The 26,910-nt window shown below is 40.2% G+C and overlaps 1 protein-coding gene across 5 annotated transcripts in view; it reads right to left on the reverse strand.

The window, feature by feature from the left end:
• mical3 (microtubule associated monooxygenase, calponin and LIM domain containing 3) overlaps nucleotides 1-26,910 on the reverse strand; it is a 236,803-nt gene that overhangs the window by 11,866 nt on the left and 198,027 nt on the right. For 4 of the 5 annotated variants that reach the window (XM_062983115.1, XM_062983117.1, XM_062983116.1 and 1 more), the window contains 6 exons: nucleotides 24,990-26,850; nucleotides 22,670-22,764; nucleotides 17,908-17,958; nucleotides 15,419-15,526; nucleotides 14,020-14,113; nucleotides 8,728-8,778 (listed from right to left, as the gene is read on the reverse strand). In XM_062983115.1, the coding sequence (XP_062839185.1) occupies nucleotides 8,728-8,778; nucleotides 14,020-14,113; nucleotides 15,419-15,526; nucleotides 17,908-17,958; nucleotides 22,670-22,764; nucleotides 24,990-26,850 (2,260 nt within the window). The remainder of the gene's footprint in view (nucleotides 1-8,727; nucleotides 8,779-14,019; nucleotides 14,114-15,418; nucleotides 15,527-17,907; nucleotides 17,959-22,669; nucleotides 22,765-24,989; nucleotides 26,851-26,910) is intronic. The other variant, XM_062983118.1, reaches the window with a different exon arrangement.

Raw genomic sequence — 26,910 nt, forward strand, 5'->3', positions numbered from 1 at the left:
AAGTGTGTAAATACTCATATGATTCTCTCAGGCAAGAACAGAGTTAAAAACAGAAGTAGTAGACTATAGATAAGCATCAACAAGTACCAACCCGGCGATTGAAAGGCGCACACGCAAATGTAAAGTGTATCCCATTTTTAAAGCCCCTTAAATAGGGAAAAAGTATGCCTTACAATTGAGGAAATACAGTATATCTATATTTACTAGTTACAACAGATTTTCCAACAACAGCTCAAGTAACAGGATCTGGATCTTTTAAAATCACACAACTAAACCATTGGAAACACTCTTAGTAATAGATAACCAGGGATTGAATAGCCAATTATTGATACAGTGAGCCTTCTATATTTACTATAAGTCCACCATACAAGTTTTGTTTTTAATCCCGAAAGCAAACCTTTATATAAGGAACATCATTTTACTACATCTGTGTATATAATATGAACTGAGCATCCACTGAGTTTGGTATCCATAGGGGGTCCTGTTAACAGTGATATAATTGGAGCATTTTCCTGCAGCACTGATTTCAAAGCAACTCGTTATCTTAAAACAGGCCAAGAGACCATAAAATATCTCATATTTAATGCCCAACTATATACATTATTGATAGGAATACCCATCTAAAATTTCCATCTAGCGGCCCAAAAATAGAGGTCATTTATAATTCTGCATCTATATTTTGCAGTACTCATCAGTACCCATATAGTAAATATTAAACATTTACACAAATGATCAGCCACTGCCAGAAGGGACAGACGGTGTCATCTATGCTGACAATTGTGCCATCATTACTCAAGAAGGGAGCTTTAAAATGATTGAACAGAAGCTCCCCGAAGTTTTAGGTGCTCCTACTGCCTATTACAGAGAAAACTAGCTGATTCCTAATCCATCTAAAACACAATGTGTGCTTTTCATCTTAAGAACAGACAAGCATCTCGAGCTCTGAGGATTACCTCGGAAGGAATCCCACTGGAGCATTGCAGCACACCAAAATACCCAGGAGTTATTCTGGACCATGCTCTGACTTACAAGAAGCACTGCTTGATTATCAAGCAAAGAGTGGATGCTAGAAATACAGTAGAGCCCCAGTTAACTGAGTTCTGGTTAACCGAAATCCACTTTATCTGAGGTGCCGCTGGGGGTGCCCCTCCCTCTCCATCTCTTGAGCGAAGGGAGCCCTGGAAGCGCTCCGCCTCTCGCTCTCCTTCTCTCATGCAAAGGGAGCGTGAGAGAAGAAGAGGGACAGGAAGAGGGAGGAGGAAGTGCCAGGAAGCGCCCACGATTGCTGATGCAGGAGCACTCATGGGCTGCCTCCCTGGGCTGAGCCCTTGCCCCTTGGGAAGCGCTGGTGGGCTGCCTCCCAAGGGGCGAGGGTTTGCCGAGGGACATCTCCCCAGATCTCCCTCGGCCAGGCCCTTGCCAGAGGAAAGTTTCCTCTAGCAATGGCCTGGCTGAGGAAAACCCAAGGCATGCTCCACGCCCCTCGGAGGGACAGGTGTCCCTCCCAGAAACGAGAAACGCGCCACTGGTTTTCCTCGGCCAGACCATTGCTGGAGGAAACCCCCTCCTCCAGCAAGGGCCCAGCCGAGGGAGATCCAGGGAGACGTCCCTCAGCGAGTCCTCGCCCTATCCAAGCCGTTTGGTTATCCGAGATGGGGCCTGCCCTTTTATCTCGGATAACCACGGCTCTACTGTAATATCATACGAAAACTGACTGGCATAACCTGGGGATCACAACCAGATACAGTGAAGACATCTGCCCTTGCACTTTGTCACTCTGCTGAATACGCAAGTCCAATATGGAATACATCTCACCAAGTTAAGAATGGATGTGGCTCTTAATGAGACATGCCACATTATCACAGGATTTCTATGCCCTATATCACTGGAGAAATTATACTGGTTAGCCGGTATCACACCACCTGATATCCATAGGGAAGTAGTAGCCATTAATGAAAGGATCGAGGCATTGACGTTTCCAGCTCATCCTCTGTTCGGATATCAGCCAGCATGCCAATTTTTAAAATCAAGAAATAGCTTTCTAAGATCTACAGAGATACTCGCAGGAACACCTCAGCAAGCGAGAGTCCAAAAGTGGCAGGCTAAAACCCGGAACCTCAATCAGTGGCTGATACCGGATGAGAAACTCCCTCTTGGGCACACAGAAGACTGGGAAACTAGGAAGGTGCTAAACAAACTGCAGTGTGGTACCATGAGATGCAGAGCTAATCTTAAGAAATTGGGTTACAAAGTGGAGTCCATGACATGTGAGTGTGGAGAAGAAGAGCAAACTACAGACCACTTACTACAATACAGTCTGAGCCCCACCATATGCACAGTAGAGGAACTTCTTACAATGACACCCGAGGCACTTAAAGTGGCCAGTTTCTGGTCAAAGGAAATTTAGCATAATGCCAAGTTTTTAACTTTGTTTGTGGATTTTTTATACATTACTGTATAATTTTATTCTTAATTTGCTTTTGACATGATAAATAAATAAACCCATATAGTACCCATAGGACTTGCAAACTGAATAAACTTTCTCCTCAGTTATTTTAGACGCAGCTGCAACCCAGGTGTATTCAGGAGTGCCTCTAAAAGAAGTACAACACAATAAACTTGGGACCACGCCAATCTCTTTTTAATCTTTATAGTATGTAGACCTTGTGCCTATTAAATGCTTGTCAAGTTCCAACACCAAGCATCAGTTCACTAAGAGATACTTACTTCCCAAGGATGAAACAAACATTTACAAAGCTAGTGGGATCTGCTTATATGTATATATTTACGTTCAAATTCAGTTGTTAATATGATATACTGCAATTTTTTGTTAATAGAACTATTTCTATATGAAAAAGTGAAAAATAAGATAGCGAAGGCTTTAACAGCAGAGACGAATTAAGACGAATTAAGAATCATGATGAATTTTTAGTAACTCCTGGATGGTTCTAGGTTATGGTAGAGAATAGCCAAAAGGAAAGTACAGTACTACAATGGGAATCAAAACAGTATCTTCCAGTTGCTGTGAAGGGAGACACATGGACTTAAGATGTTATTTCCACTTGTATTGGTTTTTGCTGAAAACATGAGGTACAGTTGTTACTTACATCTGGTTCTTTAAAACTAGTAAGCACCTTATTCAATGTACAACCTCAATGTGATTGCTTTCTTTGCATATGGCACAACATCCTACTCCCTGTGAAGGACTACTTTTGCCAAGAGGTGTGTTTCACTTATTTACTATGGATGGAAGAAAGTATTGTAGATGACAGAATAAGATGTGAATCTACAAGAAGCGAGGCCAAAACACTATGCAAACAGTTGGACTAAAAGATCCATGTTTTCAGATGTGTTCCACATGTGTATTCACTAATGCACATAATGGGCTCAGCTGCACAACAGAAATTAAATAATAATAAAAAGGATTTGTTTCCTTCCTTCTTTCTGAGAATCTCTCACACTATGACAGAGGAGGACACTTGACCAAACACTCTGTCCCTCTCCCCTGGAAGACAGAAGTAACTAACTTTATTAAAGTGGAAGAATTAGCTCACTCCACAGCTATTCTCCTTCTCTCTAATTAGGGACTACAATCTGCATGTCTAAATAGCTAAATAGTGAAGAGGGTGAATTGATGAATTATAGAAAGAAGTCTTATTCTAAATAAAAAATTACATGACACCAGTTTAAGCCTAGTGAAGTTTGAATCATCATCTTCAAGTCCACTTGAAGTTACTAGTACACTTTATACCAAACAACACAACATAGAAAATACACAAATATCCCTGAAATGTCTTAATAACACAGTCTTTATACTACTTATGCTGGGATGAATCTGGTCTTGATTGGGCATTAATCCTGGGGAAGAGAGTCTTAGCATCCAACAAGCCTATACCATTTCCTGCAATTTGAATCCATTGCTTCATGCCCTAGTTCAGTGGTTCTCCAACCTGTGGGTCTCCAGATGTTTTGGCCTTCAACTCCCAGAAATCCTAACAGCTGGTAAACTGGCTGGGATTTCTGGAAATTGTAGGCCAAAACATCTGGGGACCAACAGGTTGAGAACCACTGCCCTAGTCTCTAGAGCAGCAGAAAACAAGCCTTCTCCCTCCTCAATGTGATATCCTTCCAAATATTACTTACAAACATGTAGGGATCCTGGCCATATATATAACATATAATGCGGTTATATAGTAGGACTGGAAGATGCAAGCTGACTATGGGCCGGTCTGTACCTGGAAAAAAGATCCTTATTCGGTCCTTATTTCCATATCTACATGGATCCCGCCTGCATCACCCCTTGGTGCCACATGCAGCAATCACATAGTAGTGAGTTCATCTTAAATAGTCACACGTCGCCCGGGGGAATTCACTTTGATGTGAGCTTCCTTTTTTTAAAAAAGCCTGCCATTTGCACTATTGGTGGCCACATTGCAGTAGCCACTTCACTTCTCTCCCCCCACCCAGCATTCATGTGATTATCCATATTTCTGCCCAAGATGTTTTTAGCTATCCTCTAATGCAACGATATACTACAATAAACAAGTATATTGATCTGTGATTACATTTTAAAAAAAGGAGCAGTAAATTTAAAATAAAAAAAATCAGCTGTGACCAAGTCCACTTTTTGGAGAAAGATCACATGACCTGCTGGCCCTTGTCACATCACACCAATCAGTTTAGGCCAATAATTCCTCCCCAAGCTCCAGTGCAAAGCTGCCTGTTGGGTATGGCCACATATACAAACCAAAACCCCTTAGGAATTCATTTGGATCTTCAGTCAGAATGCAGGGTAAAAGGCAATTCTTTTTAAAGAAGTTCAAGGGACAAAAAACTGGTTGGGCTGCAAATAGTCACAAAGGACATGTGTCAGGATAGTGACCAGTATAAGGTGAATGCACAATTTTATCCATCAAGACTGGGATAATACCAAAACACACATCGCTTAAGCATTCCCAGTTCTGACCAAGAACATTAGAATTTCTCTTCCAAATGGCAAATTAAAAGAGATATTGGAATACAAATGGAGCTATATTGTGAGCCAATTTAAATCCAAGCCTGTGCTTCAGCAGTGCTGACCATATATGGGAGGTGGGAAGGAAATGCCTAGATTGAACCAAGCATCACTTTCTTCTTCCCACCGTAGTTGTCTTTTCCCTTCCTGCATCTAAGTGGTTCTCAACCTGTGGTTCTCCAGGTGTTTTGGCTTATAACTCCTAGAAATCCCAGCCAGCTGTTAGGATTTCTGGGAATTGAAGGCCAAAACATCTGGGGACCCACAGGTTTAGAACCACTGTAATAGATGATCACACTCAGGCTTCTAATTATTTGTTAAAGCATGCATGTGACATGCAAGTACATGATGTGCTCATCCCTAGGCGATGCACATGAAATTCTTCCTATGCTGCACAGCAACATTTTCTATAGTGCTCAGAAGAGTATGACCACAAGCTGGATTAATCTTATCATACTAGGGAAACACTAAGCACTTTGTTTTAGTTATTATATGCCCTAGAAATATCAAGTACTGGTATATTGTTACCTTAGTTAACTCAGGGAGAATGTGATAAACTGAAGGACAGGCTTCAGGGCAAACCCCAACTTTAATATTAATGCTCATAACACATTGTGAAGTGCCTTGAACATTAAGAATCTATTCTTTCAATACTCCTGATGTCAACTGTTTCAGGAGGCAATTAATACTAACTAACTTAAAGACTTCATGAAGAGAGGAGATTGAACCATGGGCTTCCCTGGTCCATATCCTAATCTGTTATCTACTAGGCTAAGCGATTGCTGAGCATTCTGGCAGCCCTGTGAGAAAGTACTGCACACACATCAGTCACAGAAGAGTACACAAAGAAGTAAAACTACAAAGCCACAGATTTTCTGCACATAAACACTGCATTTAATTTAAAGGGATACTGCCAGATACAGAATTGTTGCTTTTGTTGGCATTTAAAAAAGGAGAGATAATGCATATAATATTGGCAATATTGGAATTTAATCAGTTCTAGAGTAGGAGGAATTGAGGACACCGACTTGAAATATCATGCCCTTTTAATCAGAAATAAATACTCCCAGAGTATAGAAAGGAATAGCAACTAATACAGTATATATTTAGCCAAACAGGAAATGCAATGAATACAAGTATGCCAGTTATGCAAAGCAAATTAAATATAGTGTTGTTTTTAGTTAAATTGACTTCTTTGTAATAGTAGTGAAGTTACATGAAAAATGACAGTTTCCCTTTAAATGACTCTGAGGACTACTTTTTAAAGCCACCAGTTAGCAAAAGTCACAGGACTAACTGCCTTTGAGGAGGCATTAGGAGGAGGAAAAGGGAAAGGGGAGGAGGAGGAGGTGGTGTGGGTCAGCAGCCAGGGAGTGGAACCTGTTAAGTGAAACTTAGCATTAACCCTTTTACAGCTCCTTCTGTAGACACACAATACTTCCTAATGGCAATCTAGGGAAGAGCAGTAGGAAAACCTTAAACTCCCACTACAGTTTAACAAGTGTATTCTGTTTTGATTTGGAAAAGCATTAGCACCCAACAGCATAGCTCCCATTTACTGATCTGACCTCAGCGAGTCAAGACAACTGGGCCAAAGTCCATTGGCGTGCACGATGGCTTCCCACCCCACTGGGTTGTACCTGAATTTCTATATAGATTCCAATTCAGCAGCTAATGTAGACAGGAAGAGAATGCCAAAAGAGCTTTTGATGACTTAAAATAATTTAAAAGCTCCCTTGACTGTGTCTTGTCTGAATAGAGGAAAGCTGCTGAATTACATTTTTTAAAAGGGAAAGGGAAGTCTTGATATTTGGGCCTACACTGACATCAGAAATTTTGAGGAACCTCTGAACTACATTCCTCAAACAATGGCAAAGGTCACAAAATGATCTTAATTACAAACTATGGAATCTCGAAAATCTTAATGGGTATGTTTGGCTTCTGAAATGGCAAGGGAGTGGCTTGCAGTAATTTTTTCCCTTCTGGAAAGGGACTGGGCTGCTTTGGAAAGTTACCTCCCCATTCCCTCCAACCCAGAGAAGCCCAGTATGGGGCAAAATTATCTCTGTACTCTCTAGGAGTAAGATGACAGTTGGAGGAAATTTTTGAAGTTAGATTTTTTTTAATGGGCATGCCACATCTTTCCAATTCTCAAAAGCAGTTTGGGGGGCAACGTGCTCCATGGCCTATAATCTCCCCACCTGTAATAAATAGCAGTAAGTATATGTGTGATGGGAGTGTTTGATGGGAGCACTGTTACTTTCTCACTGACCCTTGAGGGCTAGGAATTTCTTGGGTAGAGAAGTATGTCTAGAACAGTGGTTCTCAACCTGGGGTCCCCAGATGTTTTTGGCCTTCAACTCCCAGAAATCCTAAAAGCTGGTAAACTGGCTGGGATTTCTGGGAGTTGTAGGCCAAAAACATATGGGGCCCCAGGTTGAGAACCACTGTTCTAGAATAAAATGAACAGCCAAATGAAACAAACAACCAGAACTCACTGGCCACCGTTGGCCACTGCAGTCATGTTGACTTCTCCTGACTTGCCTGAACTGGTCAGAAAGGTAAAATGCACAATACACCATTACACTGTGAGTTTCTCTACTGCTGTGCATCTCAACCTGTGGGTCCCCAGATCTTTTGGCCTTCAACTCCCAGAAATCCTAACTGTTGGTTAACTGGCTGGGATTTTGGGGAGTTGTAGGCCAAAACACCTGGGGACCCACAGGTTGAGAACCACTGCTTTACTGCTTTCTACCTTGCTGACAGCTGTTTTGAGGAAACCATTAAAATTCTTGGTGACAACACATAGTACAACTCCTGGGACCAGTATCTGCAATTTCACTTATCCGTATTCCATTCTGGACTTTTCTAGATCCTCTAAGTGATTCTGTGATATGCTTCAGTTGCGTAACTTATTGTGGAAACAGGAAATTGTGGATAACAGAGAACCCTACTGAAATGAAGTCTTCTGCCAGAAGTTACTGTAGCTGCCCTTATCCATATTTTCCTGTTTCCACAGCAAGTTCATGAACATATCCCAGGTTGTACAGTAATTTAAAGGACCAAATGACTGAGGAATTCTTCCCAGGGTTTTCCTAGTGCTGGTGAAGAGAGGCTGTAGGGGAGAAGATAACAAATCCTTAAAAGAGGATGGGAGATGCACCTCTAAGGACCCAAATATTATCACACATGGTACGCTGGTTTAGGTCCACAGCTAATCAGAGAACGAAAGAAGAAAGGCTTCAGAGACGCACGGAAGATAACATGCTGCCAATACATTTTGAGTATTGAAACCCTCCCTGAGGAAAAACGGATGAGAAATAGTAGATAAGTCAGTTTTGGTGTCAGTTACCCTGAGGAAAGCTTTAATACTCCAAGTATATAAGACAAGACATTATCTTCTGCACACTTTTTAGGTTGTCTCCCACTTTTTTCTTCACCAAGTGCATCTTCCTTCCACTTATAGGTAATCCAATGTGGATGTTATTGGATGGGTTAGAAGTACAATAAAAAAAAACGGAATAGATATAGTGCAGCCTTCTCCTTTGAGCTGGAAAAGGGCTTGTGCCCTAGCCAATCAATTAGGTGCACGAGTGATTTCATCTCATTGCTTGTGAGCCAAGGAAGGAAGGACATACGTAGGTGGAGGGAGAGGGTGGCAGGAGTGGGTGTCAGCAGGGTTAGTGCCAGCGAAGAGGTTCTGCCATACATACCACCCAGGTGCAAGTCGATGAGGTCACTGTAATAAGACTCTCCCCAATAGTCTACAACAAGGAATTGGTGGAAGAGAGAGAGTTATTGGTTCAAGTGCCCATCCTGGCTAGCCCACCCCACTCCCTGCCCAGAATTAAAGCAGTCTATAAGAGAAAATGCATACATGAGAGGCTGACAGGGAGCAGGAGAGAGAGAGAAAGAGAAAAAGAAACAAGAAATCATGCGACTTTGCAATAAATATATACACATACATATATATGGTATACAATAAACACAGGATGCAGGAATAATAGAACTCGGAAAATATGCAGGCAAGAAAGGCAGGTATGGATTTTCACAAAGGAGTAGATCACGCTAGGTTATATGAGACTATTTTCACTTATGTTCATTTGTGTCGTCACAGCATTGCACTGTAGTTGTTTGGGGGCCTTAAGGAAGGATATCGAAGCATTCTCCTACGAGGAGCGAACTCAGGGGAAACTCATGACTCTGCTCAACAGAGCAAGAGAAAGAACTTGACCTGACTTGATCCAGTCTTGCAGGGAACAGTGTTCCCAATTCATCCCCCAATGATCAGTTAAAGAGAATCATAGGCAGCCATGATAGTGGCAGAGGTTTTACTTTTTATTATTTTAAACTGTAAGCATGAAACCCATTGAATAGAAGCAGTTGCAAAATCCTAGTATGGAATGGAGCCATACAGTGTTCCCTCACTTATCGCGGGGGTTCTGTTCTAGGACCTACCACGATAAGTGGAAATCCGCAAAGTAGGGACACTATTTTAATTTTTATATTTATACATTATTTTAATTGTTATGTGGCCTTTCTCCCCCTTCCCTAGTGAACCCTTCCCTACCAGCGCCGACTGGGCCCATGCTTCGGGCCCGTCATGTTGCTCTGGCTGCTTCCCTGCAGCCAGGGAAGAAGGAACGATGCTCCAGCCGGATGAGTGTGGGAGGGAGGGAGGGTGGGAGGGAGGGAGGGTGGGTGAGAGAGTGAAGGCCACCGGTGGCAGAAAAAGCCTGGAAGAGGCAGCCAAGTCCCGCTTCTGTCTCCGCTCAGCCGGGCCACACCGGGAAACGTGGAGGACTCAGAAGAGGGGGTGGAACACTGTATACAGTATTCCCTCATTACTTCACGGTTCACTTTTTGCAGATTTGCAGTTTTTCAATAAACTCTAAAACAATACTATAAATCATAAAAAAATTACAATTTGCAGCCTAAGGAAGGGAGGAAGGAGAAGCTGAAGGGAGAAAAGGAGCCCAAGCGGCAACGGGAGGAGAAAGAGGCGATTTATTAACACACGATTGGTTGATAAAGACTTAAAATAGTGTATAACTACTAAAATAATGTATAAATATATAGCGTCCCTACTTTGCGGATTTTCACTTATTGCGGGTGGTTCTGGAACCTAACCCCCGCGATAAGTGAGGGAACACTGTATTCAGTCAACAATGTAGAAGCACAAGTCTACATTTTAGTTATCTTAAACCAGAAATTTTAATAGCCTAATTTAGAAAAAGAGAAACCCCCTTTTCCTCTTGTTTGTTTTTTTAAAGCAGGGAATCAGAAATCCTGGTTGATCTACTACAAGGGTGGACATTATTGGAGGCCAGAGCATTGACCCTTTAGGAAACTTTTGAGGTCAGCATCCACCTGTTTCAAAGACAACCTTCTCTTGGTGGTAAATTGCTCTCTGCCCCCAATGTGATGAAAATACCCCACATTCCACCTAAGGAGTATTTGGAGGTGCTTTGGGGGAAAGTATTTTTTTTATGATTTTTATTTTTAATCCCTGGGGGTCACAAAAAAATCCTGGTAGGCTACATATGATCCACAAATTGCATTTTGCTCACCCTAATCTACTGTAAATCATCCCTTTTTAAAGCAACACTCTTCCCTCCCACCTCTGGAAGCAAATCTTTAAAGACAACACAGCAGGGTCTAGGAACTGGCTTGCATGATTGTACTAGAAAATATTAAGTAAAAACAAAACCCTCCCTGCAAATTCTGAGCATCACCAGCCTATTGCAGATATACTGCCCAAACCAGCAAATATGCCACTGCCACAGATCAGAATTGGCATGAGTACAGTGGAGGCAAAGATCAAGGGAAACTAAAAAGTTTTGATGTGTCTTGTTTTCTTCTGCCCTGCCCTCCAAAATAATATATTTCAAGCCAAGGAATACCTCTCCAGTATAACAGTATCAGGAATATTTGTCTGATAACCATGTCAAGGTCACTTTATTTGTATAACATATAAGAAGCCTGCTACAGTAGAAGTGATGTAGGAGAAAGGATGAGGAGTATACACAAAACTTCAGGATATTCTATTTAAAAAAGGAAGATACATGAAGAAAACTAAAGTCTTGTGGACTGTGCACCATAAATAGTTCTTTTCCGCTTCCAGTGTGGTTGTTTTTAAAGGAACTCCAATGTTTTGTACCGCACTCACTCTATTATGAAAGAAGTTAATAAGTAAACTGTCAAGTCATAGACTTCAGAGTTGATCTAAGTTATGGAAAGTTCATTAAGGATAACCAGGATTGGGCAACTGTCGAAGGCTAAGGGACTACATTAACACATTAAACCACAAATGTCTACTCCCCCATGACTCTATGGAATATGGGGAATTTCTCACCATGTTTTTCAGGGCATTTTAAGGGGGGGAAATTTAAAAAAAACAGTTTGCAAATATTTGTTTTGACCTGGGGAGAGTTGTCCAAGGGGCCCACAAACATGGCCCTCTGTATCTCCTATAGGTCATTTTGGCACATTCTGAATTTTTTTCTAATTGCAAAAATATCCTGGGGGGGGGGGGGGTCACACAGAGTTTCTAAACCTCATATTTTTCCCACCCTTGTATTACTCCAAATGATTTGAGCCTCATCAAGTGACTGTTTTTGGTACATGGTATTACAGCTCATTGTTACTGTTTTGTCATACAAAGAGTGTTTGGATTTTCTGCCTCGTTTACTAAATGTCTTGGGAAAATTCTGGAGTGAGAAATATATGTTCCTTCAAAAACACTGAAATGAGTAAGTCCAATAGGACTTTGTCTACTAGGAACAATTTTGTGACACAAAAAAGCAAACCAGGTAGTAATAAATTGTGCTTTAGGAGACCGTTTCCTATATCAGGGATAGTGAACCTATGGCCTTCCTCCAGGTTCCCCATCCCTCCTTTCATTCCTCTACCAGAATATTAGAGGCTGGTGGTAACCAGATTCGAACAACATCTGGTAAGTCACAGGCTCCACAACTCTGCTTTATTCAAATATAATACCATCTCAAGAAAAATATGTTTACACTGTATGTCTATCACAATAAATGCATAGCATCTATTTTATCACAAGCATTTGTGGGAGGGGACACATAGTGTATCTACAATGTAATCAATATCTATGAAGAAAATTGTATGGGATGTAATTGTACTATTATTAGATTCTAACTGACAAGGTTAGAATCCTAACACATAGCTATCAGCCAATGAAGAATGGATAGTTGGAAGGGGGGCATCCCTATGATGCAATACCTGTTAAAATGCAAAGATCTTGTGGTTCCTTTGAGAATAACTGACAGAATGAAGTTAGTAGTATAATTTTCATAAACTACATTGTTACAAGATCCCGTTGCATGCTGACATTCTACACTAGCATGGTTATTGTCTATGAATTCCATTTGTTAAAAGATAATGGAACTGCGCAGTTGTTTTTCTGCTTTATTTCCCATTTTGGTTGAGACTGGGTGTATAATAATAATAATAATAATAATAATAATAATAATAATAATAATAATATACCCCGCCTCCATTTCCCCGAAGGGACTCGGGGCGGCTTACATGGGGCCAGGGCCAGGTGGTTACAGACAATATAAAAGACACAACAATATATAAAATGGCGGTTTGCAAGGTATATGGAAAAGATATAGTAAGTTTGTGCTGATATTGAGGGTATGGTAAAAGAAGGCTGGAAGTCTTGGAATGTGAGTTTTTTTCTAGGCCTAGACTATTTCCCACAATAATCTTGGGGTAGGATATTTTTTTCAGCAATAGCAAATTAAATTATGTATACTCTGATATATCTCAAAACTCTGACATGGACAACTGGAGTTCAATACTTCTGGAGGGCACCAGGTTGGAGAAGGCTGACACCGGAGAAGCCAATGTTTTGGTTTATTCTACATATGCATCTCTCCCAGCCCACCACACCATCCTTGAAAGTGGCCCATTTATTTGCACAATCTATTCAGTCTCTAGTAATATCAACTATAACAGAAATGGGAATTGTCCAGTCTGTCAGAAGTTGTAGATAGAGGTAGGAGGCCTCTTACATGCATGGTGCATAATGCACATCTTGTAGTTGCCTTTATTTGAGATGCAGAGAGGATACTGGGAGATGGTATAAGGAAAATAATACTGTAACCATGTCAGTTCCCACAGATGAGCCAGTTCACCATGTTTAATTTTCTCCATTGTAAAGTCTAATGAAATTCACTACATGATGCAATACTAGAACACCCTGAATTTCCCTAACTTCTCTAATGGCAGTCATTGAAGAGGGAGGTGATGAGTTTCACCAGGCACTTAAGAATCCAAAGGAGACCTAGGTGTAAGAGGACCCCCCATAATGTCTAGCTCTGCCCTTCATCTTTTTTACCTATCCTAACCCAGTTCTGGTCATCAAGAGTATAAAATGCCACTTAGCTAGGAGACCAAGACAATCTTTCCACAAGATGTGTGAAGTTCTGCTTCACTTGCTCAAGTGAGATGACTGAGATTGTGCCAAATTTGCAGGGAGCACATGGTACTTGCTAGGGCTGTTCTGTGATGGTCCCTTGTGAGGATGATAATGTTAGTTCACAGCACCATTAATTAAAGTGACTAATTCTCTATTTTATTCAGCTTGGTGGACAAAGCAAAAGCTTATTTGCTATGGCATAGCTTTATTTGCTAAAATATTCCACAGATGGGAAGTTTATAAGCTGCACTTCAAGTTATTAGAAAATAAGGAGGCTGACAAACCTTGCTCTGTAACAGAAAAAGAGAGACAAATTTTCAGAGCAAATGTAAGTCTACTATGGAACCTTGTCATCATGGAGTTTCAAAGGGAAAGGGTTCCAAGGGGTGATTCAAAAGAGAAATGACCTGTAATCCATTTGTTTGAGAAATTAATTTAAAAATCCATTTTCATCTTAGGAAGGGAGCAGCACATCAATTGTAACAAACCTTTGCATGAAAATATAAGCTGCAAAGATACAAACCCACACAAAACACTGAATTATGAAAGATACCTGCTTCTCCTCTAAGTGCCTTCTCAACAGCAACCCCTCTTTCCTCCAGTTGCCTCTGCTTTTCTTCTACTTGTTCCAGCTGCCGTTGGATAATCTATGGAAAGAGAACAGCAAGTATCAGCAAACATTCTCACTCTTCTTGTGTATCCAAATGATAGCATGCTAATCTCAAGAATCTTATATGCTTCAAAAACTAGTAGAAGACAATGAAGATTTTCCCAAACACATGTATGTATAATGACTCACCGTTTGGAAATAGGTTTTTTTTTCTTTATACTAAAACTCCAATGATTCTCAGGGATACTGTCAAAATAAATAATTTTCTCAGCTATCACCCTCCAAGGAAAACCAATATTGGTATTTGAGTTAATGTACAAGTATATTAAACACACTCAACAATGTCAGGTGAAGCATCTTGTATTCCTGACTTATTGTGGAGACAGAATGTGTGAGAACTACTCCTTCTTTTCCTGCTCCATGTCCAAAGTGTCAAGCAATTTACATTCCTTTTTGATTTTCATCTTTGCCATAAGGTTCCTTGGTCCTTATTCTCTATCTAAACTAAGTAAAGATTTTAACGGAATCTATACATATTATTCCTGCTGCTCTATATTTCCTCCCCATTTTGGTTTTTCCCAATCTGTCAAATCTAGATTGAAAGCTTTCCAAGGCACAAATCGGTCTTTTGCTTCTGGTGTTTTAACTTTGCAGAATCATTGCAAAACATACCTATATCTTTGCAAAACGCACCTGTATCTCCTACAGCCAAAAGAAATCTTTCTCATACAGTTCTTTTCAAGAGTGGAAATCTTAACAGCAAGAGGACAATGGGCACTGGTGGAAAACAAATTAAAGCAAATCTATCCTGGGAAAGAATCAATCAATTTTCTCTAACAGTTCTAAGAGGCAAACCCTCCAACTTTGGAGATCAAATTTTGTAGAATTTCTGCCACATCACACATTGTTGATATTTGTGTTCAAGTCATTTCCAACGTATGGAAGCATACGGTGAATTTATCATGGGGGATTTCTAGGCAACAACAAAATTTGTTGAAAGGTGGCTTGCTCTTGCCTTCCTCTGAGGCTGAGAGACTGTGACTTGCCCAAGATCACCCATGGCTGAGTGGGAACCCAAACCAAGACTGCCCTGGTCCAATGCTCCAACCACTGCATTCCCTGCTGGCTTTATACGATACATAATGTTCAACATACAGCAGCTGTTAATGATGAAGCATCGTGATTATACAAACGAACCAACTGCCAAGAGTTTACGCAAGGAACATTTACACTGTACTTATTGGAAGTATAACATACACTTTTCTGGTTTTCAGAGGTGTGGTCATCCAACACCTCTCTTTCTATAGTTTCAAGAAAAGCGAGGGAGAATGTATAGCTGTACCTGGGCCCTGTGTAACCTTTTGAGCTCCTCCTGCTTGGCTTGGCGGCGAGCAGCTTTCTGCACTCGTCTGGTCAGTTTGGCGTTGAGCTCATCTTCCGTGTACGCTTTCTGTAGTAACAAGAATAAGATTGTGTTTCAGCCCCTCAACCAAACTGTCAGCCCCAATGACTTGGAACCAAGTCTTTCTTACAGGGCTGTGTACTAGATTTCCTGCCCAGCCATCCATGTGGGTGCTAGCAGTGCAGCAGATAGGCCTTGGTGGAAGACTAAGGAAAAAGTGTGAATCATGTGCAAAGCAGTGATTTTATGCAGTGTTTCAAGCTATAGCTAAGTTCTTTTCAATGCTTCTTTCAGCCTGCCCCAAAGAAAGGAGTTGCTCCTCATTTTTCATTGAAAACGTAACTCTGATCAAGAGTTGCTAACAAATCACTTCATAATCAAATCACATTAACAAGTGAGCAGCATGTAGCTGTGCGAAGTATGGCACACGGTGAACTGCCCGCCTGTGCCATTATGGGACCAGCTTGCAAAAGAACCCCACATTACCATACAATCACCTGGTCCAGTCAGCATAATGAGAGAGGAAAAAAGATCTGCAGGACCATGGGATTCAACTGGTGTTGGACTATCAATTCAACCATGAGTAGAGGAAATGACTATGTGAATTATTATCCAAAAAAGAGAAAGTCAGCCCTCAATAACTAACTAGAATGCCGGGGGGAGGTTATGTTTAAAACTTTAAAGTACCTCAAAGACATAGTTACTTTGGAGCAAGGGTTCAATACTTCTATACAGAAAACTAGCATAGAAGTATGATAAACCAGATAAATGGGTTCTGTGTGATATATCTTTCTGTCTTTTTAATATAGACCAGTCCTCAGTGGACAATGGCAAATCAAGATTTTTTAAAATAAACATCTCCATATTTCCACACCATTTAATCAGTAAATTGAGCTAAAATCTTAAACAGATTTGAGGGGAAAAAAGAGAAGAAATACCATTACCGTAATTGCCAGAGTTTGTTAAATGCAAAAAGGGATACCGCAGTATAGAGAATCAATGCCCCTTTATGACCACAACACCTTTAAGACCCAGTTACACTGGCAGCTTATGTGACTACATGGCCACAGATATAAAGAGAATGTATATGTTATGAGAAAAACAAATTAATGGACACTTTTTATTGTTCTGTCCAATAATCCTCATGTATTCTGTAACAAAAGAATACTGGGACAATCTCAGTCCTTGTTTTAAAAATCTAGCCCAAGAATGATCCAGAAGCAGATACTTATACTAATGAGCTGGATAAATAAGGATTTCTGATTACAAAACATATCTTTTTGAAAGTGTCATTGTTTAAGTGCTATGTCTCCCCATCCCACTCTCTTGCAGATCTGTTGAGATATAGAACTAGAATATCCCTTATTCAAAATGCTCTGATTGAAAAGTGATCTGTATCTTGGCTCCGCCCCCCCCCCCGCCCCCGATTTTGGAATATTTACATAAAGAGGTATCCTGGAGATAGGACCCAAACACAAAATTTATTTATATTTCGTATATACCAGGCATGGACAAACTTTGGCCCTCCAGGTGTTTTGGACTTCAACTCACACAATTCCTAACAGCTTACCAGCTGTTAGGAATTGTGGGAGTTGAAGTCCAAAACACCTGGAGGGCTGGAGGTTGCCCATGCCTGATATATACCTTTTAAACATAGCCTCAAGGTTATTTTATCACAATATTTAATTTTAAGCATAAAACAAAGTTTGTGTAAATCAGAGCATAAAGGTGTCACTATCTTAGTCATCCATGTGCTCAAGTCTTGATTTTGGAATTTTGAATAAGGGATACTCAATGTATGTATGCAAATTAAGATTTGGAGAACTGTGTCAATGAAGAAAACAACATACTTATCTTTTAAAAACTATTTTTATTTTGTGCACTCCGTGCAAGCCTACACCTTTGTAACAATCACAGAGTGTGCGTTCTGTAACAATGACTATTTGTTTTTTATTATTTCCATGTCTTGGGACCTTGATGTAATCGTTTTGTCTGAGTCTAAGCTAGTTCAGAAGATGGTTGTGAGAATAAAACAGGGGAACCATTTAAACCACCCTGAGCTGTTTTTAGGGAAGAGTTAAATAGCAATGCAATAATAAGTGAAATAAATAAGTATTGTTGATATTCTTAATTTTGCAGGTTTAGAAATTCAGACTATTGAGCTCAAACACCTTGGACAGTTAAGGAATTGGAATGAAGATCACCATTTCTCCCTGCTGGATCTTTGATGTACATACTGCATGCCCTTCATGAAGGTATGGGCCTTGAAGATGATCTGTCATTTATATTTGTTAATAATTTCATACATGCACAGTAAGGATGAAGTTAGTACAACTGAAGGCAGGAAAAGGGACACAGATTGATATTTTGCTTCATGAATAACAGGTATGCATGCAACCATGGCCAGTCAATGAGAATGGAGACACTACCTTTGATGCGTATGATCTCTTGAATGCCAAGGCGTGTGGGACGTAAATCGACTTTAAAAGGGGGAGGGAGGGGAAGGAATAGCAAAGGCAAAAACAAAAACAAACAACATGGAGCAAAATCAGTTTGAAGTTAAAACACTGAAAAGAAAATGAACAATAATAAACACAAAGGCTGGTTGAAATGCAACATGAAACTACACAAGGCGTGAATTCTTCAGGATCTGGAAACACACAATGGAAACATATGACTAAAGATGAAAAAGCTGGCTTCCTGAAGATTGCTACCTATAGAAAGAGCATCTTGGAAGTGTTACTAGATACATTTTCTGATGTAAATATTCCTGACATATGTATAAATATGCATAAGGGCAAATGCTAGACCAACTCTGGGCAGCTTGTACTCTATCAAACTAAGCCAATTAACAAAAGTAATAAATTTTGACCTGTCAGATTTATGATTACTCCTCACTTTCGACAATCAGGAGCAGCTATCAAATACCAGATGCAGTACTATACATCACTACTTGCCTTTATTTGGCTTGGATGAGGCGATTTAAATAAAAAGTAATAACAAAGTACAGTAACTGCTTTTAAACATTTGGTATGACTCAGTTTATATGGTGGAAAGGGGCTGGTGTGCTCAATAGCTTAAGATAGCTGTTCAGGGCCAAGTTGTAAAAGCCTGATATTGGCCCTATTTTTCCAATTGTGCGTATTTAGGGCAGAAAAATCAGATAGAGCATGTGTTTACATTTCTGGTGTTTAATTTCATGCTAAAGTTTTTGAGTGTAAGTGCATGTATAATTAGATGGTTAATCATAGGAATGACTTCAGAAATAGGAATGACTACATAAAATCCTTATCATAACAAAATTTGATCTTCTGCATCTTTGAAAAACTGACAGAAGTCACAAGCTATCTATATCTATCCTACCTTCTACCAGCTAGAATACTACCAAGGAAAGGATTTTCATTAAACAAATTTGCAGAGTTAAAAAAGCTGCATAGATGGTCTTGATTTTGGTAGTTACACTGAAGCCCTGTGTGCAATCATACAAAACCCTGTTCAACATCTTTCTGAGGGCATTAGCACTTGTAACACTCTTATGGCAAGGACTGGAAATCATAGGCACTGGAGCTAAATCTAGCACTCCTGAAGAATTGAGGGCCCTTCCACACAGTCATATACAGTAGAGTTTCACTTATTCAAGCCTCGCTTATCCAAGTTTCTGGATTATCCAAGCCATTTTTGTAGTCAATGTTTTCAATATATCGTGATATTTTGGTGCTAAATTCGTAAATACAGTAATTACAACATAACATTACTGCGTATTGAACTGCTTTTTCTGTCAAATTTGTTGTAAAACATGATGTTTTGGTGCTTCATTTGTAAAATCATAACCTAATTTGATGTTTAATAGGCTTTTCCTTAATCACTCCTTATTATCCAAGATATTCGCTTATCCAAGCTTCTGCCAGCCCGTTTAGCTTGGATAAGTGAGACTCTACTGTAATCCAGAATATCAAGGCAGAAAATCCCACAATATCTGCTTTGAACTGGGTTATCTGAGTCCACACTTCCATATATTCCAGTTCAAAGCAGAAAATGTGAGATGTTATTCAGCTGTGTGGAGGAGGCAGGCCTATTCACCTTCTCTGATATATTCTTTGGTTTTGCACTGGGAGAAAGGTGGGCTACTAAGCACATAAATAAACCTTCCTTATAATACCATTGTTTGGTGGTTTCCAATTTTTTGTAGATTTTCTTAATTTTAAAAGTTTGAAAAGCTTCTCCTAAGGCTTAGTTATTAGTAAGATGTGCTTTAATATCCTTTTTACCTTTGGCCAGACCTACAATTGGACTGTGGCCTATGAAAATGTCACTAAAACTGAATTCATATCTCAGGCTGAAAGAGCTTTTGAACCTTGGTTTTATAGACTTTAAAGAAATAAAACATTTTTTCATAATGTTGAAAGCTGTGTCCAACCTTTTCTAATTTTCGTAACTGCACAACTTGTGTCCTAGCCTAAGAACCTGAACGCCAATAGTTTTTCAGGAAATTCAGCTTGGCTAACACAGATGCATAAGCATTAATAGAAAATGGAGGAGGGCTGAGAATTTAAGGTTACACTTCAGTATTTAAAAAGTTGTCACAGACAGAAACACAGTTTGCTACTACGTGAATCACTTACTATACAACATATTCATACTGACAACAGCGCCTAGGAAATTGACAGAAAATGGTACTGGCATTTCCTTTGGGTTTCTAGTGTTACGCATTAGACAAAACCAAAGCGCTAATACAGATTAAGTCTCCCTTATCCGAAATCCTAGGGACCAGAATGTTTTTTGGATTTTGGAATTTGGGAGGGGTTGATGTCATTTTACAGGGGGCTTGTGAAAAAAGAGTCCTGCCTCTCCCCCCTCTTGTTTTTTTTTCTTGTTGTCAGGGCTCTGAAGAAAAGCCCAGTCAGTGCTGGATGTATGACTTAAGGAGTTTTTGGTTTTGGAGTAATTTGGATTTTAAATTTTCAAATAAGGAAGATTCAACCTGTAATCACAAAGTGTTACTCCACATCACACCTAATTGGGAACAGAGGGTGTGGTATTACAACAAGAAGAACAATTGCTAGGACTCAATCTATTAGTAGTTTATGAACAGTCATGTAGCCGAGTGAAGAATAATAACTGGCTTCAGAAGTTACACATAAAATCATATTCTGCTATTCTAAATTACACATAAAATCATACTCTGCAATTCTATTATAATATCCCACACCACCCTACAGTTTCTGTCGTCACAACTCACTAGCATGGAAAATATCAGAGGGTTTTGGTATGCAGTCATGATTTACCCAAGGCCATCAAGTGTGTTTCCATAGCTGAGCAGGGATTCAAACTCCAGTCTACAGAATCATAGCCCAATTTTCAAACCATTACACTACACTAAATATAAATCTAAGCATCCTGATGATTCTTCTGATGATTTTTCTTTTGTGTCAGGAGTGACTTGAGAAACTGCAAGTCGCTTCTGTTGTGAGAGAATTGCCCGTTGTGTCCCCATTCATTTCATTATTGCAATTTATGTATGTGTCTGTATCTCTTATAAGGGGTAGGTTTAATCTCCGGCTTGCTACTAAAACGGAATTACTGTGTCACAAAATTATGCATGTCTAAAAAGTGTGGCACTAACATGAAATGTTTAGAAAGTTCTGCTTTTGAGAATGATTCTCTTTTTGTCATACTTAGATAATCTGTGTGAGGAAGTATCAGTTGAAGCAATGCCTATTCCATGCTAAATGATCATGTGAACATCAGGAAAACTGCTAGACTAAGACTAACAGAAATAACTGAGTGACTGCATCAAGATTAATCTGAGTCCGCCATCTCCTCAGTAATGCCCCTTTTCCACATTATTTCCATCATCCCGAGGTACCTCTTCCTTCCTCAGCATCCCAGATGCAACATGGAACCTGCCAGGAAAAACCTAGCGGCAAGCATGAAAGAAGTGTAAAGAAGAGTCAAATAAAAATAATAATTTGGGGAGACTAGAGGGAAACTTGGTGATTGATAATAAAAGATGGTCTCATTTGCTGTTAAAATAACAATATTATACCACTGTCCTTTCTTTCCCCAAGGACAGCTGCTCTGGCTACGTTTTATCATCTCATCTAAAAGTGACCTGGGGGCTTAAGTCCATGATTACTGTGCATGTGGTTTTGTATCATAACATCAGGTCCTTTTGTTATAAAACAGCATTCCTATAATAATTGTTGTTATTACAATAAATGAAAAAGATTTTACAGTTGTCCTTCCACATTTGCAGTATTGACTTTTGTGGATTTGATTTTTCATGAATTTGATTAAAAGTGTCTCTAGGTCCTTCCATGGGACTCAATAGGCAACTTCCTCCCGCCATGCTTGATGACATGAAGATTTCTAGGAAGAACAACACATCTCTAGGTCCTCCAATGCGATTCCATGTTCAGCTTCCAGTGGACGTTGTTCATAGAATCATGCTAGAAGGCCTATAACTTATAAGAGAGGTATTCCCTCAGGTTTTCCAGTTTCATGATGATCCTGTGACCCTAATCTTAGTGAATGTGGAGAGGTGATTGTAAAAAGTAATGTTCTTTGTACAAGATACTATATGACAGTATTGTTTAGGGCAGTGGTTCTCAACCTGTGGTTCATAAATGTTTTGGTCTTCGACTCCCGGAAATCCTAACAGCTGGTAAACCGACTGGGATTTCTGGGAGTTGTAGGCCAAAACACCTGGGGACCCACAGGTTGAGAACCACTGGTTTAGGAATTCTAATCTTGGAGCATGATTTTGCCGAAATTCATACACCTATATAAAAACATATTACTTTGCTCTCACTAAACTCCGGATGTCATCACTTACTTAAAGCCACAAAGAATACAGTGTTCTCCTGAAAGCTTCTCAGCCTCAGATTCTAAGCACCCTTACCTGGGAGTGAGCCCTACTAAACAGATAAGGCTTTTCATTTCTAGTAAACGTGTAAGGATTGCACCAGATTGACATGGCAGCTATACAGCAGGGCTCCCTTAGGCAGCAGCAAGAGAGACCATCTTAGCGGAATTTAATTCATTGTGTTTGATCTACAAGTGCTTTACTCTAATCTAGTTAATAATTGCGTATATCATTAGCAAATACTAAACAAGTAATATCAGTTTTGTGAAAATTCCATGACCAAGAAGCACAGCTGTGCCAAAATTCCCTATCCAGTTTAATCTTACCTCACGCTTGGATCTCTGTGATGAGCGTTCTAGCACATCATCATTGGAAAGGTCAGAGTCCTCAGAGAAACTTAGGTGTCGGCGCATTTGTAAATCTGAAACAATAAAATAATGTATCAGATGCCAAATTCAGACAAACTTACCATCATAGGGACATTAGGTGACAAGTCTCTTGAGAGTAGGCATGTACAACTGAAATGGCAGAACAGTATACACGTCAGTGGACTCTTTGTAGTTGTGTTGGCCACCCCAACACAGGGCTGGAGTGCATTTAACATTCCAACTTATTTCTAAAACACAGCAGTCAGTAGTATATTTCTGAACACATCATTAAGATTTAGTGTGATGCAGTGGTTATCCTTTCAAGTCAAGGATAGGCAAACATAGGCTAAAAATCTCTATTTAGCCATGAAGCTCCCCAGTTGATGCTGGGTAAACCATTATCCCTCCCCTCACTTAACCTATCTCACAGGTTTGTTGTGTGATAAATGGGAGAGGAGAATATACATAAACATGTGCATGTGTTCCTTGGAAGAAAAAGAAATCTACTAATCTTTTTCCAGGTTTTCTTAAAAGAAAAATAGTACAAATACAGTAAAAATAAACGCACCTTACATCTACACCCTTCTCTTTGTGATAATGATACTGATAAGCAGTAATAGCAGATAATTCTAGTTTAAATTTGTATTGTCAGAAAATATTAATGTGATTTTAGTTTACCTCCTCTCTTCCACTGGTTATTCAAATACTTTGATTTAATGTCTAAGTGATAGATCTGGGCTGTGCAATGACCCACAAGGAGTACATGGGACTTATCCTTCCTACAGCAGACAAGATGTCACTTATCAAGGCAAAACTACTGCAGATGGGATGTTTATATGCTTTGGGTTGAGATTGTTGAGATTGGCCAGGCTGGATTTTGCTACATACCCAGAAGAATGTCAAGCATTACTGATTTAGCCTGCAGGCCCTCATGACAAATCTCTCAGATCATTTAGCTGACTTACTGAAAATGTTAAGCAAACAATATATAAGGGAACAAAAGGATAAGGGAGTCCACCCTTCAGGAAAATTTGTCATAGCTGCTAAAAGGAAGAGCAGGGCATGGAATCCAGTTAACATAAATCCAATTCACATTAGACCTGTTTTAAAGGAGACAAATTGTGTGAGAAAGACAAAAGACAATTTTTACTTTAACAGGCTTGGGGTGAGAACTAAACACCAAGAACAACCCTATCACTGTTGCCAATCCAGATCTTTCTCTCCTGAGAAGAGTTTACAAAATGGAAAGTCCTGGATGAAACAGTAGACAGGCAGAGATACTTTAATGCCTCATAAAACTGGGTCGTACACAGGATTTTTGGCAATCCTTTTGGCCACTTAGAAACAGCTCCTCTTGATTAGACAGACAATATCTAATCAGCAATGTCACTGGATAGCTGTGACCATTCACATTATGTGCATTTGTGTGTTTGATGTCTAATACCATGGTGTCAACCCCATCCTCAAATCAAGGAGGCTGTCTCAAGCACACCAGTAAAATATTAGTACAGGCAGTCCCCGAGTTACAAACATCCAACTTATAAACAACTCATAGTTAAGAATGGGGGTGAGACAACAGGAAGTAAAATAAATCTACCCCTAGGAAGGGAAATTCACTCCTGAAAGCATTATCATGGGGAAAAGGGTCTCCACTGAAACATTCTTGCCGATCCTTGTTTCCACAAGCCAAATTTTTCAAAATCAAATTCTTACAGGGACAGAAAGAGAGGTTAAATCTTAAATCTGAACAGGGGTACAGACAGTAAAGGATACACCACAGGGGTGTTAACTCTTCCCTATGCTAGTCAAAGCGATATCTATATCTCTATCTATCTATCTATCTATCTATCTATCTATCTATCTATCTATCTATCTATCTAAATATTATATAATGTGTGTGTGTGTATACGCGCCTGTTCTGACTTACATGTAAATTCAACTACAGAAACTATCTTGGTTGTAACTTGGGACTACCTATATTTAAAAGGCAAATGATTGCAGTAACTAAAGACATTCTTGCAAGCACACATAGAAAATTAAATACACATTTTTATACAGGACTTGCCTAAAGAGTTGGGCTCAATGTAAAACTTCTAATATAATGTGGAATCTAGTGACACACTCATAGCTTTAAATGGGGTTATTTTTCTTTTTCTTTTCTTATGCTTAAACTGAAGCAAATCATAACAAATGTGCATATTCTATGTGTACGGAAGCAATCTGAAAGCTTCCCCATTTATCATTGAACAAGAACACTGCAAAGCCAATGATACTATACCTGCTGCTCTAACCAATGGAGATGCCTTAATTTTCCCAGAGTCCACTGTGGCCCCACTGGAAGGTGTACTAGGGCAGGATTTTTCATCTGCCTTTTTCTTCTTGTCTTTCTTATAACCAGAGAATACAGACTTCCACAATGATTTGGGCTTGGTGGCTTCCTCAGCCACACTGCTGGATTTGTCAGAGAGCTTGCTGTCATTCTTGGACTTCTTCTCCTTTTTGTTTTTACGGGGAGAAAAAAGAGAAGTCCTTTTCTTACTCTTTCCACCTGAACCTTCTGAGGATGTGACTGAACCATCGCGCCCACTAATGTCTGCAAAAGGTGAGAAGAACCTTTCACTACTACCCTCATGTTTCAATGTGTGGCCTTCACCAGATTTCATAGCCAAATGCTTAGGGGACTCAAAAAACATGTCTTTGGTCTTTGAGGGTAAAGTCGTCGCTTTGCGCAATTTGGCAGTGCCAGTAGCATGGGCCATCTCCAGATCTTTCATTTTACTAAGTTGCTTAGCCATTGCATCACGCAAGGCCTGGCTTTTGACAGACTTCTCTCTGGCCCTCATTCTCTCCTCAGCTAGTTCCTTAGCTTCTGCAGAGACTTGAGGGAGGCCTCTTTTTTGCTGATTTCTCCCTTCCATTGAGGGCGGTCCACCATTCTCTTTAACCAAATGTAAGTGAAGCGGCTTCTCTGGCCTTGGCCTGCTGGGGGGTGTATAGTACTTTTCATGAAAGCTTGTATCCTCAGTCCTCTCATCATAGGTGTCCTCCACATCATCAGCAAATGGTATCTCATCCACACTCTCCACAAATGACTTCCTCACCTCCTCTCTGGGAGGCTGGGAGGGTTCTCTGGCTGGTCGAATTCGTTCAATTACTGGTGGAGAGTGAGGTGTTTGCAAGGAAGCTGGCCTAGACTGAGCTTCATTTTGCCATGTTGCCTGGTGCCTTTTCCTTCGCAGAGTGGCTGGCTCTTCATTCTGAGGAGGTGGTGGGGGAGGACTCGAGGGGGGAGTAAGCATGGTGGAATCAGAAGTATTGAAACTCTGGCTGGCCAATGTCCTCATGTTGGATGAACTGCCTTGAAGACCTAGTCCAGAACTGCTGGACAAATCTCTTTTAACATCACTTGAATTTTTCAGCTCTCTCTCTGATGGAGATTTTGGTGTCAGCAGAGAAAACTGCTCATCAAGCTTTGGGGTGATTGGTTTCCTTGGGGTTGGCTGTGGTTTAACAAAGTGGATACACTTATCTTCTGGAACATCATCAGGAGTATATGATTTAAGAGGGGGAGATTCAAGGGGTGAGATTGTAAAGCTGGTTTCTGACCCCCTGCTTCTGTTCACAGGGGTAAGACCCAAACTTCTTCGAATTTCAGCACTCTTCATCCAGAACTCCTCCACAAGGTTATTCCTTTTCAAAGCTTCTTCTGCTGTAGTAGGGCTTGCCAGTTTTTCCATCTCTCCATCTTGACTTTTTAAAACAAGTTTGGCCAAAGGAGTGGAGGTTAAGGCTGGGACTGGTTGAAAACAAACTGGTGGTTCCCCTGGAGATGGAATAGATGCTTCAGCAGAGGGCAAAGGCTGTGAACAAATAGGCAGAGGAGTAGCAGGTGGGGATGTAGGTAAAGTGGGTGATGCGGGTTGTGATTTCACGGGGGATGTCGGTGCAATGGTCTCAGGCAGAGCAATTGGCTGAGACCGAATAGGTGAAAGTGATACAGGTGGGCTTTTGACTTTCTCATCATCCAAGCTCTTGTCTTGTTTTTCATTCTTGTCTTCTGGGAGAAATGGCTCAGGGAAAAAGTGTGTATCTGAGGATCTCTCTTCGCAGGACACGATCACAAGATGTTCCTTTGAGTCCTGTAGAAAAGAAGCAATCACAGATTACCACCAACAGAAAAAAACACCTATGAAGAAATA

This window comes from Anolis carolinensis, chromosome 5 (genome assembly GCF_035594765.1).
Source record: "Anolis carolinensis isolate JA03-04 chromosome 5, rAnoCar3.1.pri, whole genome shotgun sequence".
Taxonomy (NCBI): domain Eukaryota; kingdom Metazoa; phylum Chordata; class Lepidosauria; order Squamata; family Dactyloidae; genus Anolis; species Anolis carolinensis.